The sequence below is a fragment of the Galleria mellonella genome, unplaced genomic scaffold (assembly GCF_026898425.1).
Source record: "Galleria mellonella isolate WM207_F2 unplaced genomic scaffold, CSIRO_AGI_GalMel_v1 utg159, whole genome shotgun sequence".
Classification (NCBI taxonomy): domain Eukaryota; kingdom Metazoa; phylum Arthropoda; class Insecta; order Lepidoptera; family Pyralidae; genus Galleria; species Galleria mellonella.
Genome location: NW_026442004.1, coordinates 2,792,552 through 2,811,134, shown reverse-complemented (window position 1 = coordinate 2,811,134; position 18,583 = coordinate 2,792,552). Strand labels below are relative to the sequence as shown.

The window sequence follows — 18,583 nt, the reverse complement described above, 5'->3', positions numbered from 1 at the left end:
GTAATACCTGCACGCTATTGCTTAACGGCAAATTTATAAAAAAAAATTTAATATACTTCAGTCTTATATATTTTTCTTAGATAAAATCATTCGTAAAGAATCTTGGTATTTTTTAAATGACAGTGCGTAAAACCAACAGTTTTTTGTATTAAATATTTACTATTCATTTTTAATATTATTTATTTCCAAATAACTAAATTTAATAAACATAAATATTTATTAATTTAATATACAGTATGTCATATTTTATTCATGAGTTGTCTAACTTATAAGCGTCTCTTTTCTTTTTATCATATAAAGAGATGACGGTCAGTCATTAGATAAATAAATGTATTAGTAATACTGTATTATTAGGCTACTCTCAAGATTCAAATAGTGCTCTCTTTGTAAATATATTGCTTAAAAAAATTGTAATCACTCGAGTTTCATGCGATACAATCTATTCTTATACTCTTGTATTTACTTGTCCAAGTCAAATACTACAAATAATAATGCTTTATTAAAAACATTATAATATTTTACTATTTATTATGTCGACCAACAAACAATGCTAATACAAGATTATAATTTATTATGTAGTAACTACATATATTGAAAATTTCGTAAAAATACATACAAATCGTAAAAACAACAACAAAACCAAAAAAAAAATACAAAATTTCTTAGTTTTAATGACATATAACTAATTCAATCTATTTTTAATTATATCTATATAAATATATCACAATTTCTATTTAATACACAACTTTATTAAAAACGGATTTACCCAATAATTCCTCCTTTTAAGATAGCAGCTTTAACAGCCTGCGACACAACTAAAAAAGCAATTGAGCGGTTATAAAATTTTAGAAAATAATAAAATAAAACTAGTCAAAACTTTTATACTCATAAACATATTATAAATAATGTAAGAAAATCGAAGAAATTATTAAAAAATATAAGATAAATTACCATTTAACAGCGCTGTCACAGTCTGACGAATTTTACGCATATTTAGTTCTGCAGAAAGGAATCTGCGTGTAAAATTATATTCCAACAAAGTGAAATTTTATCTTTTTATTATTAACTTACCGATTGTTTTTGCTGTAGTCACCAGCCCCATTCAACTGACGTGTATCAAATTGCCCGCTAGATTTGACTTTGCGTGTCAGAAAATCCATTTTATTTTAAATAATAAAAGAGATCGAATTATCACAGATGGCGAAGTTTTTTTTTACTTTCAAGTTCTACAACGTTTTATGACTTTTTAAAATATTTTAATAAATATTATTCACTTTTTCTCTTGAACACTTTATTTTTTTTTTTTTTGTAAAAGTGTTTTTTTTTTCAAGCCCTATGTAACTCAATCGAACTTTAAATAACAACTGGGGCGAGATGCGTGAAATCATACTAAATAAGTGAGACTTATCCATTATCGAGCAATTAATTTAATAGCAACATCAATAATTTATATGCGAGATTCCAAACATAAACTAAGATAACAAGATCATATTTCAGACGGTTGCTATTCTTACATATTTATACATCTATTAAAATTATAATACAACTGCTTGAACGTAAAATATCATTCGGATAATTTAGTTTATGAAATATTTTTTAAAGACAATATAAAAACAAACATACAGCCAGCATGATAGTTATGTGTTTACTATAACACTATAATAATATGCAATATCATGGGAATCGAGTACTGTGTCCTGAAATAATCAGACCTACATCATAATCGAAATTGTTAATTTAATATTAATATATAATTTATGTTTAGGGTATAACCATTTCAAGTTGACTGTAAGAAAATATTTATAAGGCGATAAAGACACCTAATATAATTACACAGGGGGAAAGGGCTCGTAATGGAGAAATTAGTCTTCATTGCGGTTCCTCCTAAAACCAATGTGACTAATTTATCGTTGAATTCGTCTCAATAGACTAACTGACCTGCCTTTTTATCCTCATCAATCATCCCTCACTGTTGCCCCGCCAGTGTATACCGAAGCGCAGACAAGGTTACCATTTTATTATCATCCAATATATTATATATAACTATATATATGTATCAATATACTAAACTTTTTAACAAGCATCAACGATACACATCAGAGATATAAAACACGCACGAGATACATAAATTAATTCCATTTTTTTATTTTGACAACACAATGTATCAGTTTTTACTAAATAAAACATTTATTATGAAATTTAAAATTAGTACTAATGCTCCAATCGCCCAATAATCACATATCTATCTTTTTAACATCTTGTTAATTAAGAGTGCTAACGTTATTCACACTCGAGTAAAGTGACAGTTAAAATAGCTACTTTAAACGAATCACTTCATATAACTCTCTGATTTGAGCTATAGAAATATTGTTTGTTTATATGTATTATATTATAATTCATGTAAATTGTTTACATGAATTATAATATAATACATATAAACTTTAACTCTCCATAACGCCAATCCTAACTCGGTTTAAAATGTTCATCTTTATTATTTGCTTCAACGAGCTATAATTTTTATTGACTATTTATATCTTCATTCTATTTGGACTTCCTGATTTTAATAAGTGGGAAAATTTATACAGTAAGAGCACAGATTATACCTAAGTTAATTACTTACAGTGATAAGGCACATACAATAATATTTAGATCACTAGAGGTCGTATGAGGTTTTTATTAAGGTGATTGTTATACAAATACATTGTATGTAAGTAAAACTTTATATGTTTATTTTTATTCCATTCAATAATAAACTATAAAATATAGTATTTGTGCACGACGCACCTTTTTAGTTTCTTTTTAAAATTTTATTAAAAAGATGTTTTCTTTGTAATTTGAAGTCTGTGTCAGTTTTAGTTATTGTTTCGTTCGCTTTTTTACTCCGTTGGTTTTTGCTATATATATATTTTTTATATAATTATATTATCTTTCTAAAACACCGTGTTTCCATACCAGCATACAGTCCTTTCGTCCACAGTATTTGACAACAAATTTATCTTCTTTTTCTGTGTGGTGTATACACAGAAAAATAAGTTAAATTTGGTTTTACTACATATTACATGTTATGTGATAACTAAAGTTTTAAATATTATTATAGTTATTGAAAAGGTTTCTAATTTGAGTATAATCACATATATTGTTAAATTTCATATATTTTGTAATTAAATATTAAAATTAAGTTACTTTAATTTAGTTGAAAAATACTTTTTGACATAGTATACTATGTTTTAATGTGTATATATTATAAATATGGAAATTTATAAAGATATTTAAAATTTTGTTTTCTAATAGGCAGGTTAGTCTGTGTTTCGGTTTGAAGGGTGGGATATGGCGTGAATTTACTGGGTACAGAAGAATAACACCTGAGTCCTCAGGAATGGCAACGCATGGGGGGTATCATGGGTGAAATAGTATACTCTGTTATGTCCATGGTATTGCTCATGTCTATAGGCGACGGTTACCACTTTCCATCAGGTGGGCCGTCAGCTTGTTTGCCATTTTAAGTTGTTTAAAAAAAAACAATATTGTCTAAAGTGGCGCTTAATACGTTTTCCAATTCCGACGTCGAATATCACTAGTAGGTAGATAAGTCACAGTAGCGCGTGACACAGTGACACTTGCAGTTCGCACCAGCAGCTCGCGCGATCAACTATTCAAGATCACGACAAGGGCACGGAAACGCACGGAGTAGACACGAATACCTACTGCGACCGTCTTACAATACGTACCTAATCTACTGATTGCCAAAGGTCACTACGTATTTGACCCGCAAAATTTGATGACTTGCTGTGTTTCGTCATGATTTATCATTTCACGTTTGATATCAATTAAACGAGGACCAACTTGATTGCAAAGAATATACCCTATCAGATAAACCTCCATGTTGTCTCCCCTGGAAACCATCGTGGCCATTTCCTAGTGAATTCGACAAAGACAGGACACCTGACCTGACTTCATCGTCACTCATGGTCCCCCGCCAGTGTATATCAATAGCGTACGCGGAGTTATTATTCTTTTTTTTTAATGGGTGATAATGGAATATTAACCCCACCCGCGCTATCGGTATACACCGGCGGGGCACCAGTGAAGGATGGTAGGTGAGGATGAAGCAGGTCAGTTAGCCTATCGTGACGAATTCAATAAGAATTGTTCACGATGATTTCCAGGGGGAACCACGTGGAGGTCGACCTAATAGGGCATATTGCTAACAATGGGGCTGTCAAACTCAATGGAATTTGACAGCTCCATTATCTAACAATCCCTTTCCCCCTTAGTTATTATTCTGTCATCAGCTATTAAAAAAAAAACTATTCTTAGCCACTAACTCTTTATAATATATTTGAAGTCATCGGTCTATTTAGTAGTGGGTTTAGCCTATACTGCGTTTGCCAATACGGGGTCGCCACTCGAGAACCTTTCTTCTCATCCGTTATCGGATGTTCGAATTATATACGACACATTTGTCTATCTGCCGTCTTTTGTGGTATAGCGGTTTATCACCGATGGTCGCAGGTTCAATCCCCATACAATATAAACATTTGTATTCGTTAGTATGAGTATGTAATGTGAATATGAGTCTATGTTTTTTTTATGGGTGAAAATGGTATGGTAACCCCGCCTGCGCTAACGGGATACGCTGGCGGAGCACCAGTGAAGGGTGATAGATGAGAATGAAAACAGGCCAGTTAGCCCATCATGATGAATTCATAAGAAATGAACCATGATAGTTTCCAGGGAGAACCGTGAGGAGGTCGACCTGGCTGGGTATATTGCTAGCAATGGGATTCTTAGTCTCCATTCCTAACAATCCCTTTCCCCCCCAAATATGAGTCTATGTTCGCTGGGTTGTGTTTTCTACGTATTTATGTATTAACAAAAGTAAAAGTATTCTTAATATGTTATCAATTATCTAATGCAAGCTAACTAAGGTTAGGGACTAAAAACCGTTGAGCAAAACGACTATTGATATTTATTTATTTATTATTATACGGCCAGCCCACTGTCAGTTCATTTGCTATCCTTTCGGGCTATATCTGCTAGTTCTTTTGCCTATATCTTCATTCGAATTTTGTAATATAACAGAAAAAATATATGTAAAAAAAACTAAAAGGTTTCTTTTATGAGGCAACTGTGGCTTGAATTTCTGTTTCGTTTTAAAGGAATTGAATTTCTGTTTCTGTTTTTAAAAGCGTGGCTTACTAAGCGTAAGCAAACTTAAACTTATTAAACTTAAAATGTCCTCAAATTGATATCTTCTACTCACGTCTAAATACCTTCAAAAACATTTTAGAATCAGCCATCAAGTCTATTTGACATGTCCATAGTTTTATGTATTTTTGTTATTTGCATGTACTTCATTGTTACTTACCACATTCATATGCTTTCTTTATATAATTTATAATTTAACACACCTGTTCTCCTGTCTGGGTCTCAATCTAGTTCAAACTATTATCTTTATATAAATGTTTATAATGTTATTGATTGTAACCTTTTAATAAATAAAAAAAGGATATGGCAGTGAAATTACAGGGTGCGGAGGCGTTTTTTACCTTGGAGGTATTTTTTATTTGTTACAAGTTAACTTTATAGATCGTGAAACGATATTTATGATTATTTTTTAATTATAATTTTATTAATTATTTTATTAATCGGAATTATTACACGTGGTATGCTAACTCTTTTTAGCACTTGGATAAAAAAATAAATACAAAGATATATTTGAATATTTTCTCTGACTATTGTCAGAATTTTATCGATGTTTATTTGTAGATACGTTTATAATTAAAAGGTTAAAGATTAAAAGTTAAGTAATGTTTTGGTTACAAAAACACACACAATCAAAGTCCACGCTTTTAAAATATGTAATTTTATGTATTAAGTATTTACATTCGTTTAGTTACCTGTCAAGTACCATCATGAATGAGACCCCAAGTTGACTGATTTATGATTACGAATTACTATAATTATTTATCATTTACTTTATCATTATTTAATAATTAATCTCAGCTGATTCACAACACGAGGCAAAAGTATAAACAAATTATCTAATTAATTAATTAACAGTATTTTTATACCACTGAGGTGGCTAACAAGCATACAACCCACCTGATGGTAAGCGGTTACCGTAGCCTATGAATGCTTACAATACCAGATGCATTACGCGTTGCCGACCTTGAAGAAACCTCTTTACCCTTTTTTTAGAGAACCTGTATGCTATAGTCTCTTAGAAAACCCCATTCCATAAACTGAGCATTCGTGCAATAAAATATTTTAATTAATCAAATAATTAACAGTTGTACTAAAAAAATAAATATAAGTATGTGGGTCTTATATATATATATATATATATATATATATATATATATATATATATATATATATATATATATATTTTTATACATCTTTTAATTGACAAATCTCAAAATTATATAATTATATATAACAAATTTAAATGTGTAGGTTTACGTAATTTAATATACATTTAAAGCTTTTTTTTACATAATTAGGTATTTAAAAACGACGATTATAAATTAAAATGTTTTATCATCTTATAGATATAATGATTGAATGAACACAGTGTCTGTAAATCTAATTTTAATAAACACAATGGCTCTCACAAAAACAAGATTTACCAGAAATAAATTACGTAATACGATACATAAATGCACGTCATTATATCCTCAAACCGTTTCGCAAGTCACATAAAAAGTCTTAGAGATAGATGGTCACACATAATGACTATTATATTACTGCGATGATTTCAAACGACCGTAAGATTCTACACAAACTGCCAACATTGTTGTTACATACAGTGCTTTGTGACGAAATATTGAGCCTTACTTGCCTACAAGTAATTTTATTACATATACGAATAAACGACACGAAAGCTATGACAAATAATAATGTGGCTAGCATGTTAGTAAGTTATTTCCGTCTATATCTAGCCTATTAGAGTCTGCTATATTATAGCACTCTCCATCTCTACGAAAAATAAGATACATGTACCATATAACATGGTGAGGGGGGATGGCATTGTTAGTAATGGGATCTAATTTCCCCATTACTAGCAATACACCTTATAAGGTCGACCTCCACGCGTTTCCCCTTGGAAACTATTGTGGTTAATACTTGTGAAATTCGTCACAATGAGCCAACTGAGCTACTTCAACCTCACCTGTAATCCCTCACTGGTGCTCCGCCAGTGTATACTGATAGCGCAGGGGTTACCATTTCATTATCACCTTACCTTATTACCTAAGCTTATTACAAAATATTTAATTAAATTTATTTAATAAATTAAGTTCATTAGAAATAGTTCTCAAGACGCTACAGCATTATTTCCCTAAATAGCTAATCAAACTGTATCTAGTGATCCCAAAATACAGTTAACCTAGTGCTTCGAAAAGATAACAAACTTACAAAAAAAAAAAACTTTGTTAACAAACCCACATCCGCAAAAATACCATGGACTAAGAAACTGCGAATGGAACAATCACAAATTCGAAGAACTTGTAATCTTATGCTCTCGCTAATCACAGCTCGCTTCACACAAAAACAACTAACGATGATTAATTCAGCCCCATAAATTTAACTATAGTACTCCGATGAATGTTCTTGTTCACATCTCAGGTGCCTCAGGGCGAGTTGGTCTGTATTGCGAAGGCAAGGTTTATTGAAACACGTCTACTTTATTATAATGCTAAGAGTACCTACAACCTTACAAATAATTTATATACTAATAATTTTAAGTACGCGTAGTTTCCCGCGGCTTTGCTCGTGTGATTAAGAAAATAAATATGATATAAAAATAAATATATATAAATAAATATATAAATCAAGGTAGGATATAACCTAACTGTGTACCAAATTTAGCTGAAATCGGTATAGCCGTTTAGTGTGTTTGACTAATAAACATATAAGCAAATATGTTGCATTTGAAAAAACTATGTATATAAATTGTTTATTTTGGTACCTCTGTCCTATTTCATATTTCTGCTGTTAAACAACTGTGCTTGCATAATAAGCTGTATTTTGGTTTGGAAGATTGAATATGGCAGTGAAATTACAAGGTTCAAAGACAGCATCTTAGACCTCAGGAATGGCAACGCATAAGAGGTATCTCCGCCATCACAGTCTATACTTTCTTAGATGCCAGTTCGTTGGTTTATTTTAATTTATTGGTACTCGCATTTTGTGTATAACTAGATAACCCGGTGATCTTCGTAGGTTACTACAACGCCATCTATTAAAAGTAATCCAAAGTACCGATTCTCATATATTTTTTTTATTTCTATTAAAATTATTATTAGTCAAATTGGACAAACCGTTTTTGAGTTTTAGCGAGACTAACGGTCAGCAATTTAATTTATTGATATATTTATACTATTATTTAACTTAAGTATAGAATAAATATAACGACACTTTATTGTGTATGACAAATTATGTCATATCAGCCGTTAAATGTCCACAGCTGAACATATGCCTTCCCCAGTAGTTGCTACGCTTGGCAGGCATATTGGCAATCGTAGTTAGGGCTTGGTGCTGTTTTAAGAGGGACGCTGCTGCCCATCTCTCGACCATTAAGTTCCCTTAGTTACCTTTTACGACACATTCGGAAAAAGAAAGGGTAGTTCATTTTATACCGGGGCCATACGACAGAAAAAATAAATTATAACGGATAATTAATTCCAAATACATAGATTATTTAAGTGAAAACTAATAACGTCCGTGCAACATGACTAATAACTTCATGCATAAGTAAACCCTAAGCAGACCGAGACGCATTCAAACAAAAAATGGTATTTTTATATTGGGACACTACTGTTGACCTCCTCGTGAACTAATGAATTAAATTACACTGTGCCAAGGAAATCTCGGTCTATTAAGTTAAGATATATAGAGAAAAAAATATGTCCACTGGTGTATTTTAATTACTAAGGTCAACAATTTAGCATGCAGAGACAGGTTTACCTACTTATTTAATCAATTCAACAAGTTGTTAAACAGAACTAATATCTACTTAATTTCAACTTAATTTTAACGTCATCAGTCTTGAACTAAAAGTAAATAAATCTACAGTCCTAAATAGTTTATTAATAGTCTTCAATCGATGCCACTTTTGTATATATAGTATCTTTACCAGAGGGAGACTTTGTACAAAAGTCGATTGCTTGGGTAACTCTGTCCCATTCGTGTTTCAACCGTAAAGCAGTTGTGTTTGCATGGCTGTGTTTCGGTTTGAAGGGTGGGATATGACGTGAATTTACTGGGTACAGAAGAATAACACCTGAGTCCTCAGGAATGGCAACGCATGGGGGGTATCATGGGCGAAACGGTATACTCTGTTATGTCCATGGTACTGCTCATGTCTATAGGCGACGGTTACTACTTTCCATCAGGTGGGCCGTCAGCTTGTTTGCCATTAAGTTGTATAAAAAAAAATATTTTGTCTGTATGGTTAAGGATAAGCAAGCTGAAGTGGCGATAGGATAGTCACATAACTCGAAGAACTGACTACTCATCTGGTAGAGAATTCCTTGTGTAACGTCCCCTTACGGGTAAACTCAGTGTAAAACAACCCCTCCACTAGATGGAGCGAAGACCTCAAATGCATTGCAGAGAGTGAGTGAATACAGATGGCTGAAGACCATTCCTAATGACAGTCTATGGAGGAAGCCTATACTCAACAGTGGACAGTTAACACCTAATTTGAAGATTATTTATGATACAAAAAATGGCAAACAAGTTGATATCCCTACTGATGGAAATTAGTGACCGTCGCCTGTAGACATGAACTGTACTATGAATATAATAGAATGCTACTATACAATACTGTACATAGAATATAGAACACTAGGATGCTGATAGTATCCCTCACCCGTTGCCATTCCTGAAAACTACGATGCCTTTGTACCCTATAATTTCACTGATTTTATTGTAGCAAATAACACTCCACCATTATATTTTATTATAATTTATGAAGACCTGGTTATGTTTAGTATTTTAATCACTATGTACACCATAATTTTTTATTCATTAATTTAATATATTTATTGCCATCTACATGGCACACTTGCGCTTTTCGCAAATTGATTTGAGTAAATAAAGTCTTAAATTCGATGCTTGTTAAATTCAATTTAGTAAAATTGACTTTCCCTAATCTCTCTGAATGTTTAAAGATCTAAGTAACAAGGATACGAAGATAAGAAAGTTTAGTAATCGTTGATCTAAGAAAATATCCCTAGAACCACAGATAACTTCCTCACAAACATATTATGTGTACTTTGCACCTAATTAAAAGTTGATATTCATTTGTTTTCTTGCTACAAAACATAATCTAGTTTATTGTGAACTTTAGCACTGGTGCTAAATCCATTATTTATATCATTTGGACTCGTAACCGTTAAACTAGCTCGCTTTTACTTTCTCCGATATTTATATGAACACCTACTTAGTGTATGTATGTTTTGTATTAAGTATAACGCTAACTGATCCATTGAATTTTAAAAATAGAAACATTTCTTAGCTTTTATTCGTATCGGAAAAAAGATTAGTGACAATGTAATTAAATATTTGGCCAAATTCGACTCTCGATGTCACCAAAGAAAGGGTGAGGGGAGTGGCCACCTCAGAATTGTCTAGTGCCAACCCCACGATTCGAGCGCAACTTCACAGACATGTGTGGATGTATATTTGCTCTTTTTTAAAAAGTCAGATCACCGCTAGAGAAAGATACAACTAGTCCCCCCCCCCTATTAATACGAACATGAATAGCCTTAATGTTTAGACAATTGATGTAATAGATTAATTAATAGGCTATTATTTATTTATTTATTTATTTAACTCTTTATTGCACCATAAATAAAAATATACAATGACAAGTGAATAATTCAAATGAAATACAGTAACATAAATATAGATTGAAATATACACATAAAGGTACAAAAGGTATTAATTCATTATCACTGCAAAATCTATATACCTCAAATGAAAACAAAATAATACACTTTATTTATAATAGACCTGGCCAAAATGGTAGTCATCAAATATTATAGTGTAAATACTAATACTGATATACATCACCTACTTAGTAAGGGTTTTTTTTATCTGGTGAAAATAGAATAACCTCGTCTGCGATATCGGTATGATGAAAGATAATGAAGTTAGGTTAGGTAGCCCATCGTTAGAATTAAAACCACGACAATTTCCAGAGAACACCAATTGGAGGTCACCTTGACTCTATTACTAACAATTCCTACCCCCTCCCTATGAGGGGAAGGATTGTTAGTAATGTGAATTACTAATCCAATACAAGCAATATACCCTGTCAGATCGACCTCCACGTGGTCCCCCCTGGAAACCGTGCTGAATTCCGGGTATATTCATCACGATGGGCTAACTGACCTGCATTTTCATTCTTACCTATCATCCCTCACTGGTGCCCCGCCAACATATACCGTTAGCGCAGGCGGGGTAATCAATCCATTATCATCCATTAAAAAAAACCCTACTTTGGGGTTAATCCATGATGAACTTAAGTACCATATACTAGATAGATCAGTTATAATTATTACATAATGAAATTGTTATATTCCAATAATGTTATAGTTTGAATGTAATTTATATAAACGATGTACATATCCATTATCTGTATTCAAAATAATGATGCTATCATTACAAAGAGTTAAAAGTTTGGATCTAATGTTTACCAACTAAAATTACACGAATGAATGCCATCCTTTATTGATAACTTAAAATAACTCCTTATTCCACAATATGAAATATTCTCTGTAAAAGATATCTTCGTGTTTTGATATATCCATAGTGGGTAGATACATAATAATAAACAACATGTTTATAACAACTAGGTACATTATAACTTTACTAATTTATTGCGTTTTCATAAATCAAAAAGAAAAAAACATACCAATATTAATCTTTAATTCGAATAATCACTACGTAATTTTTGTTCCATCGCCTAATATATGCAGATACTTAGTATGTAGGTACTCGATTTATTTATAAGAGCATACCTATATTAATTTTTATACTTAGAAGCAATTTATTAAAAAAAAACTGATAATGGGTAAATATTGGATAATAAATATTGTATTTTGTAAATTATTTTAAACTTTACACCACTTGACCTATATAATAATAAAAGGCCGCAACAATTATTTCTGTTGCTTCAAGTCGGTAGGTTGGTAGTTTGCCCTGAGTTCTCTCGATTTAAAATATTATAAACAACTGAAATAACAGAATCCCAACAGTGTAAGTCAGAAACAAACAAAAAGAACTTACTGCCACCGCCTTTTATCGTTCAGTTTAACAGATGCGCTGTTTCCCATGTTTTGTGACGGTCACCAGGTTAGTTCGATACACCTCCTTCAATAGTTTCCGAGTACCCGCGTACAAACAATCGAGTTGTTAATACCAACAACAGACGCGTGTTAGCCATTCGACTACCGTTGAGACTTTGCCCTACAATACAGGTAAACCGACTCCGCTGGCTGGCCATGACTTTCCCTCGACGGTACGTCTTTTTTGCGTCACTTCCTTGGCTTATGTCTAGATCTGTTATGTTTAAAAAACCTAATAGTTTATTACAATTCAATAATTCAGTCACTTATGTGTATGTTTCTTTGATTACCATTATCAGATAATGGATCATGGAGGTGGCCATGGGAACTTTATTAAAGTATAGGCAAAGTTGCAGAAATTCTACTAATAAGTTTTATGAATACGAAAGTTTGTAAATGTGTTTTTATTGTTAAATTTAATCGCTCAGGTAACCTTAAACGATTGGACGGATTTATCCGTTAAATAAACCATTTAGATACGTATTGGATTAATATATAGGATAATAAGATGGTTTTGTAACACATGGATTACGCTGTGGCTTACAAGTTTTACTGTAATAAATCTAATGAAGGATTTGAACATAAACATTTGTCATTCTAAACTTCTTTCTTTTTACTCTGTTTGGCTATTTGTGTGTCATCATTTTTGTAAAGATAATGTCTTTTGATATATAAATTGACTAATCTTTGGCACAATTGAAATCAAGATGCTTTGACTAAATGGGTTCTGGAATTAAACAAAGGTAAGGTAAAGGCACATAAGAAATTATCGTTTTCTTCAAGACTAGCTCCAATTAGCAATTTAGCTCAATTTTTAATTTTTCTACTAAAAAGTCACATTTATAATTCAGGTCAGCTCGAAAACCTAATGCGGACTCAGCAGCATTAAATTCGTCTGGAAAGAAAACAGTATCTAAAGATAAAATTTATATTACAATGTAACCACTCAAGATGCCCTATCACTCTCTCACGACTCGCCTGATTTTTTATTAGGTAACAGTAAGGTATTATTTTAAATTTTTAAATAGAATAGGGCCTCACCGACTGTTTGTCTTTGCCTTTCTTGTAATAATTTGACAGTGACAGACAATTTGACATCACTGACATTGACTATGTTGTAGGTATATACGTAGGTACACCAAAGGTACACCATGATTTTAGGTTACGTTATAAATTAAACGTAAACAATAACTTTAATTTGTATAATACATACATAAATTTTAATTGCTTTGTAATTCGTAACTATGAAAAAAGAAGGTAAGTTAAATAATAATACAATAAATACTTTTAGAAGTTGAAAATTACTCTAATTCATTTCGTCATAATTACGACAACTATCATCCACTACATTCCCGATTTAAACATTTAATTTATTATTATTTTTTTAGAAGTACAAGATATTTTTCTTAAAATATTGAAAGAAGAAGAAGATGTATCAGCAGGAGTGGCTGCTATTAAAACACTACTTACTGTAATAGAAAATTATAAAGGTGAGCTTGTAACCAATCATTCAATGAAATAAACCATACAGCAAAGACAAATTAAATTAAAATTTATAATTGAAAGGAAATTTCGATTCTGTTTGACTAGTCCATTGAGATGATGCTGGCAGCACCTGTGGATCCTTCCATATGGATGCAACTTCTTAAATCAAATATAGTGGTTTTTACCTTTTTTGTAAATTTTCTGTTTACGTTTTGGCTTATTTAAAGGGTGGGAGGTATTGTTTAGTGCCCATCCTAGGAAATGAGCGGAGATTTTAACTATGCACAAAAGCATTAATAATACTACTTATAAATATAATGTGCCTTTTTTAAAATAATTTTAAATATGTAAATTTTTTTATTAAACCCATTTAAATAATAAGTAATATAATAAAAACATTATATTTATATGGTATATTACTATGGGTATATATATGCACAAGCTGTGCACTGTTATTTTTTATTTTGAAATAAGTCCTAATTTACTTGCTAATAATGTCCATTTCTGTAGCTTAAAGATTTTTTTATAATTGGTTAATTCGTTTTTTATATTATCCTGTACAAACAAACAAATGATCAAATCTTTTTAATATTAGTATTAAGTTCTTTAAAAATCCCCAATAATAGTACTACAGTACAGTTCATTATAATAACAGATTATTACATTGGGAGACAGGCATGACAGATATGTATGTATGTATGTTCATTAAATGATATTATTATTTTAGTGACTACAGTGAGAGAGCTTGATCTGAACCTACAACTGGCAGTGGAAGCGATGCGGCATTGTGACCAGCCTGTTGCTGCTATCTCCTCTGGCTGCGAATTATTTATGAGGTTTATCACATTTGCTAAAATTGATGTTAAAGTGAGTAACTTCCAATATTTTATTATGATTACATTCATTATCATCATTTTAGCTATTATCTGTCCACTGCTGAACATAGGCCTCCCCTATAGACTGCCACAAGGAACGGTCCTAAGTCACTCCATCTAGTGGGGGATCATCCTACACATTAATGGTTACATTAACATGACACAATTACAATTATCAAGGAATTACATCTGAATCCTTAGGAATGGCAGTGTTTGAGGGGTACCATGATTATAAAAGTGTAATGGTTCATGCTAATCTCTGAGCCAATTTATTTAAATTTTATAAGTTTGTATGTGTATGCTCCAACTTGAGAGAAAAGTTTTTCACTTCAATAAGAAAAATAGAGCTAGTAGATGGAAGTTGAGAACAAAACAATATTTCCCAGTTAACTAAGTTAAGTAAGTTAGTTAATATTATAAATGTGAAAGTTTGTAATCATGTGTGAGTGTTTGTTATATAAGAACATTTAAAATACTCAATTATTTTTAATGAAATTTGCTACAATAATAGACTTATAACCTGTATTAACAAATTATTAAAATACTTTTTATCCTGATATATGCAGGAAAAGCTTTGAATACTGATAATAATTACCTTATTACAACATACTATTTTTATTTGTTACAGTCATTTGAAGAGTGTGAGCAAATAATGTTACAAAGAGGTCACATTTTCTTAAATCAACTGTTAGAAGCCAGAGGAAAGGTTGCTGAACAAGCCTTGCCGTTTATTAGTGATGGATGTGTATGTATATAATTACAAGTCAATTTGTTGTTCTAAGTATCATGAAAGATAAACCTCAATTGTATATGAAAGTATGAGTTCATAGACAATTGAGGTTGACATATATTTTTTTGCCTTATTCATTTTCCAACTACATCCAAACTGATTCAAATGATTTTGGAATGTTTTTTACTACCATATAAAAAAATTACAATAAAAAAATATATGCTTTAAACCTAAGAACAAAGAACTACATAGAAGAAATGATAAAATAAAAACTATAAATCATATAGTTGCCTCCTTTCTTCTTATGCAAATATAATTAATAAAAAGAGCACGAAAGATACACCATCAGTTGCTATTTTCCTTATTCATAGCAAGGTAGTATATAGAAAATGTTTGATATGTCAATTATTTGTCAATAACAAATTTTACATTACTAGATTATATATTCAATACAGTTTACAGAAAGTATGCAAGGTTGTATCTAAATTTGGTAGGGTTATACGGCAGTATAACATTTTCTATACACTAATCTACTATGAATTGACAAAAATAGCAACCGATGGTGTATCTTTCGTTTTCTTTTTACTAGTTTTATTTGCATAAGAAGAAAGGAGGCAACCCTATGATTTACAGTTTTCATTTTGTCATTCATTCTATGTAATTCCTTGTTTTTAGCTTTAAATTAAGTATTCTTTAACATAAAAGATCATAGATTAAAAATCATACCAAGTTATTTTAATGATATAGAGAGACCTTTTATTTTGTATAATATGAACTATCTTTTTAGAAAATATTAACTCATTCTCGGTCCAGAGTAGTTTTACAAGCAATGTTGGAAGCAGCAAAAGCCAACAAAAGATTTCAAGTATTTGTTACAATGTCCTGTCCAGACAACAGTGGGTAAGTAGTATATATTTAACCTTAATATATCTTTAATCTATATTCTCTTTTTTTTAACCACATCCAAAGATATGAGAAAGTTGAAATTCAACCTATTTTTTTATGTTACGCTATATAACTGCAATTGTGAATTGATACATTAATTTTGCAATCACTATTGTTTACACAATTTTTTCACAATCACACTTCAACAGCTGGATGGATTTGAATGGAATTTAGTTAACAAATAAATCTATTTTTTTTTATGCAACTTAGAATGGCAAACAAGCTGATGGCCCGCCTAATGGAAAGTAGTAACCGTTGCCTATAGACATGAGCAGTACCATGGACATAACAGAGAATACTGTTTCGCCCATGATACCCCCCATGCATTGCCATTCCTGAGGACTCAGGTGTTATTCCTCTGTACCCAGATATGGCGTGAATTTATCACGCCATATCCCACCCTTCAAACCGAAACTCAGACATGCAAACATAACTGCTTAACGGTTGAAACACGAATGGGACAGAGGTACCCAAGCAATCGACTTTTGTACAAAGTCTCCCTCTGGTGAAATCTTATTGTAGGTTAATAAATATGTAGGATACAGGATACAAAAGCACCCTAGTCCTCAGGGATGGCAATATATGAATGGTATCATGGGTGTCACAGTATATTCTGTGATGTCAATAAGGCTGTTCATGTCCATAGATGACGGTTATTGTATATATATAGTTGCATAATTTTTTTTTTTTTTTTTATAAAACTAGTTATTACTGTCATCATTATTTCAGCCATTATCCATCCATTTTTACTATATACCACTATTATTCACTAATGAATATTACAAATGTACTTAATAAACTTTTATCGATTTTAGGGAACTAATGCATAAGCAACTAGTGTCTGCTGGTGTAGACGCCACTCTGATCCTAGACTCGTCAGTGGGTTACATTATGGAGCAGGTGGATATAGTAATGATCGGCGCCGAGGGCGTCACAGAGAGCGGTGGAATTATAAACAAGGTAGGCATATGCATGTAACTTATCGTCATTCTACTTTTAAATAACTTCCAAAAAAGGCGATTATAATTTATCTAGCTGTTTTTTTTTTTTTGCAAGTATATTACGGGATTACGTCCTAATTCCAAACTGATTTTTATGATTATTATTGCAATTGATAGAAATTTTTGCTTGTGTTGGTTCTAGTTTAATTTAATAACTATAAAAATCGCTTTTTTACTTTGCTAAATAAAAAATTGCTTATTGCAAAGCAAAATTTATATGTGAACACAAATTCTACAGAAAATCTCTATGCGTGTCATATTTTTTTATAAGTATCGTTATTTATATGGCTGTTGCATTTTCAATGGAAAAATAATCTGCCATCTGATTCAGACAATTCATCTGAATTAGCTGTTTTCGTTTTGGCCAACCTGTCCCTTCCACTCTGTATATAATAGGACATTGGTAATATGTAGTAAGTCAAGTAGTATGCCATATCAGAAACATTAAATTTATGTACAAATATAAATGTGAATATTTTCTATAACTTACAGATTGGCACGTACGGTCTAGGAATGGCCGCACTCGAGCTAAAGAAACCAGTATACGTACTGGCCGAGAGTTTCAAATTCTCAAGGATATACCCACTGAACCAACAGGATCTACCCATCGAATTCAAGTACCTTTCAAGTGTCATAAAGTCAAAGAAAAACCTCTCTCAGGAACATCCCTTAGTGGATTATACCCCACCGGCTTACATCACACTTCTCTTTACCGATCTAGGTATACTTACGCCCTCGGCCGTTAGTGATGAACTTATTAATTTGTATTTGTAATTATATAATTGATTGATTAAAAAACTGTATATACTTTTGTAAGCTTTTTTTTTATAACTGATATTATTTTAAAAGTTGCCAAGTGAAAGTGGTCTTGTTTAGAGAGTAAAATGTTGGCCAAGATATCATCGTCACTTCACATATAATCTTAAATTTCCATTTTGCAGTTATATATAGACGAGTTTTGCGACTTTAGCCACGTAACAGAGATATGATAACAAACAAACTCACTTTCACATTTATTATTGTTTTTTTTTTTTTTTATACTAATATATAGTAAACAAGCGTACGGCCAGTTTGATAGTGAACGATTACCATAGCTTATGTACGCCTGCAACGCTAAGGCTGTTTCTTGCGCATTCTTGATACTTTTGAAAAACATTTCTGGATTTTCATACTTATTCAACGTATTTA

The 18,583-nt window shown here is 31.5% G+C and overlaps 2 protein-coding genes across 4 annotated transcripts in view; one reads left to right on the top strand and one right to left on the bottom strand.

The window, feature by feature from the left end:
• LOC113518815 (NADP-dependent malic enzyme-like) overlaps nucleotides 1–12,455 on the bottom strand; it is a 54,213-nt gene extending 41,758 nt beyond the window's left edge. The window contains exon 1 of one of the 2 annotated variants that reach the window (XM_026903814.3): nucleotides 12,301–12,455. In XM_026903814.3, coding sequence (XP_026759615.1) covers nucleotides 12,301–12,347 — 47 coding nt within the window. In that variant the 5' untranslated portion in view covers nucleotides 12,348–12,455. Of the gene's footprint in view, nucleotides 1–1,071; nucleotides 1,312–12,300 lie in introns of those variants that run through there. The other variant, XM_026903813.3, reaches the window with a different exon arrangement.
• A 1,003-nt stretch (nucleotides 12,456–13,458) lies between these two features.
• Nucleotides 13,459–18,207, top strand: LOC113518871 (translation initiation factor eIF-2B subunit alpha). Of its 2 annotated transcripts, none has more exons than XM_026903894.2 (7): nucleotides 13,459–13,616; nucleotides 13,748–13,849; nucleotides 14,572–14,711; nucleotides 15,348–15,464; nucleotides 16,237–16,349; nucleotides 17,210–17,354; nucleotides 17,888–18,207. In XM_026903894.2, exons 1-7 carry the CDS (start codon nucleotides 13,604–13,606, stop codon nucleotides 18,167–18,169), a joined length of 912 nt encoding a protein of 303 aa, XP_026759695.2. In that variant the 5' UTR covers nucleotides 13,459–13,603; the 3' UTR covers nucleotides 18,170–18,207. The 2 variants fall into 2 exon arrangements, with proteins under 2 accessions (XP_026759695.2, XP_031763822.2); XM_031907962.2 differs by having other exon boundaries at nucleotides 13,519–13,539.
• Nucleotides 18,208–18,583: the final 376 nt, after the last annotated feature.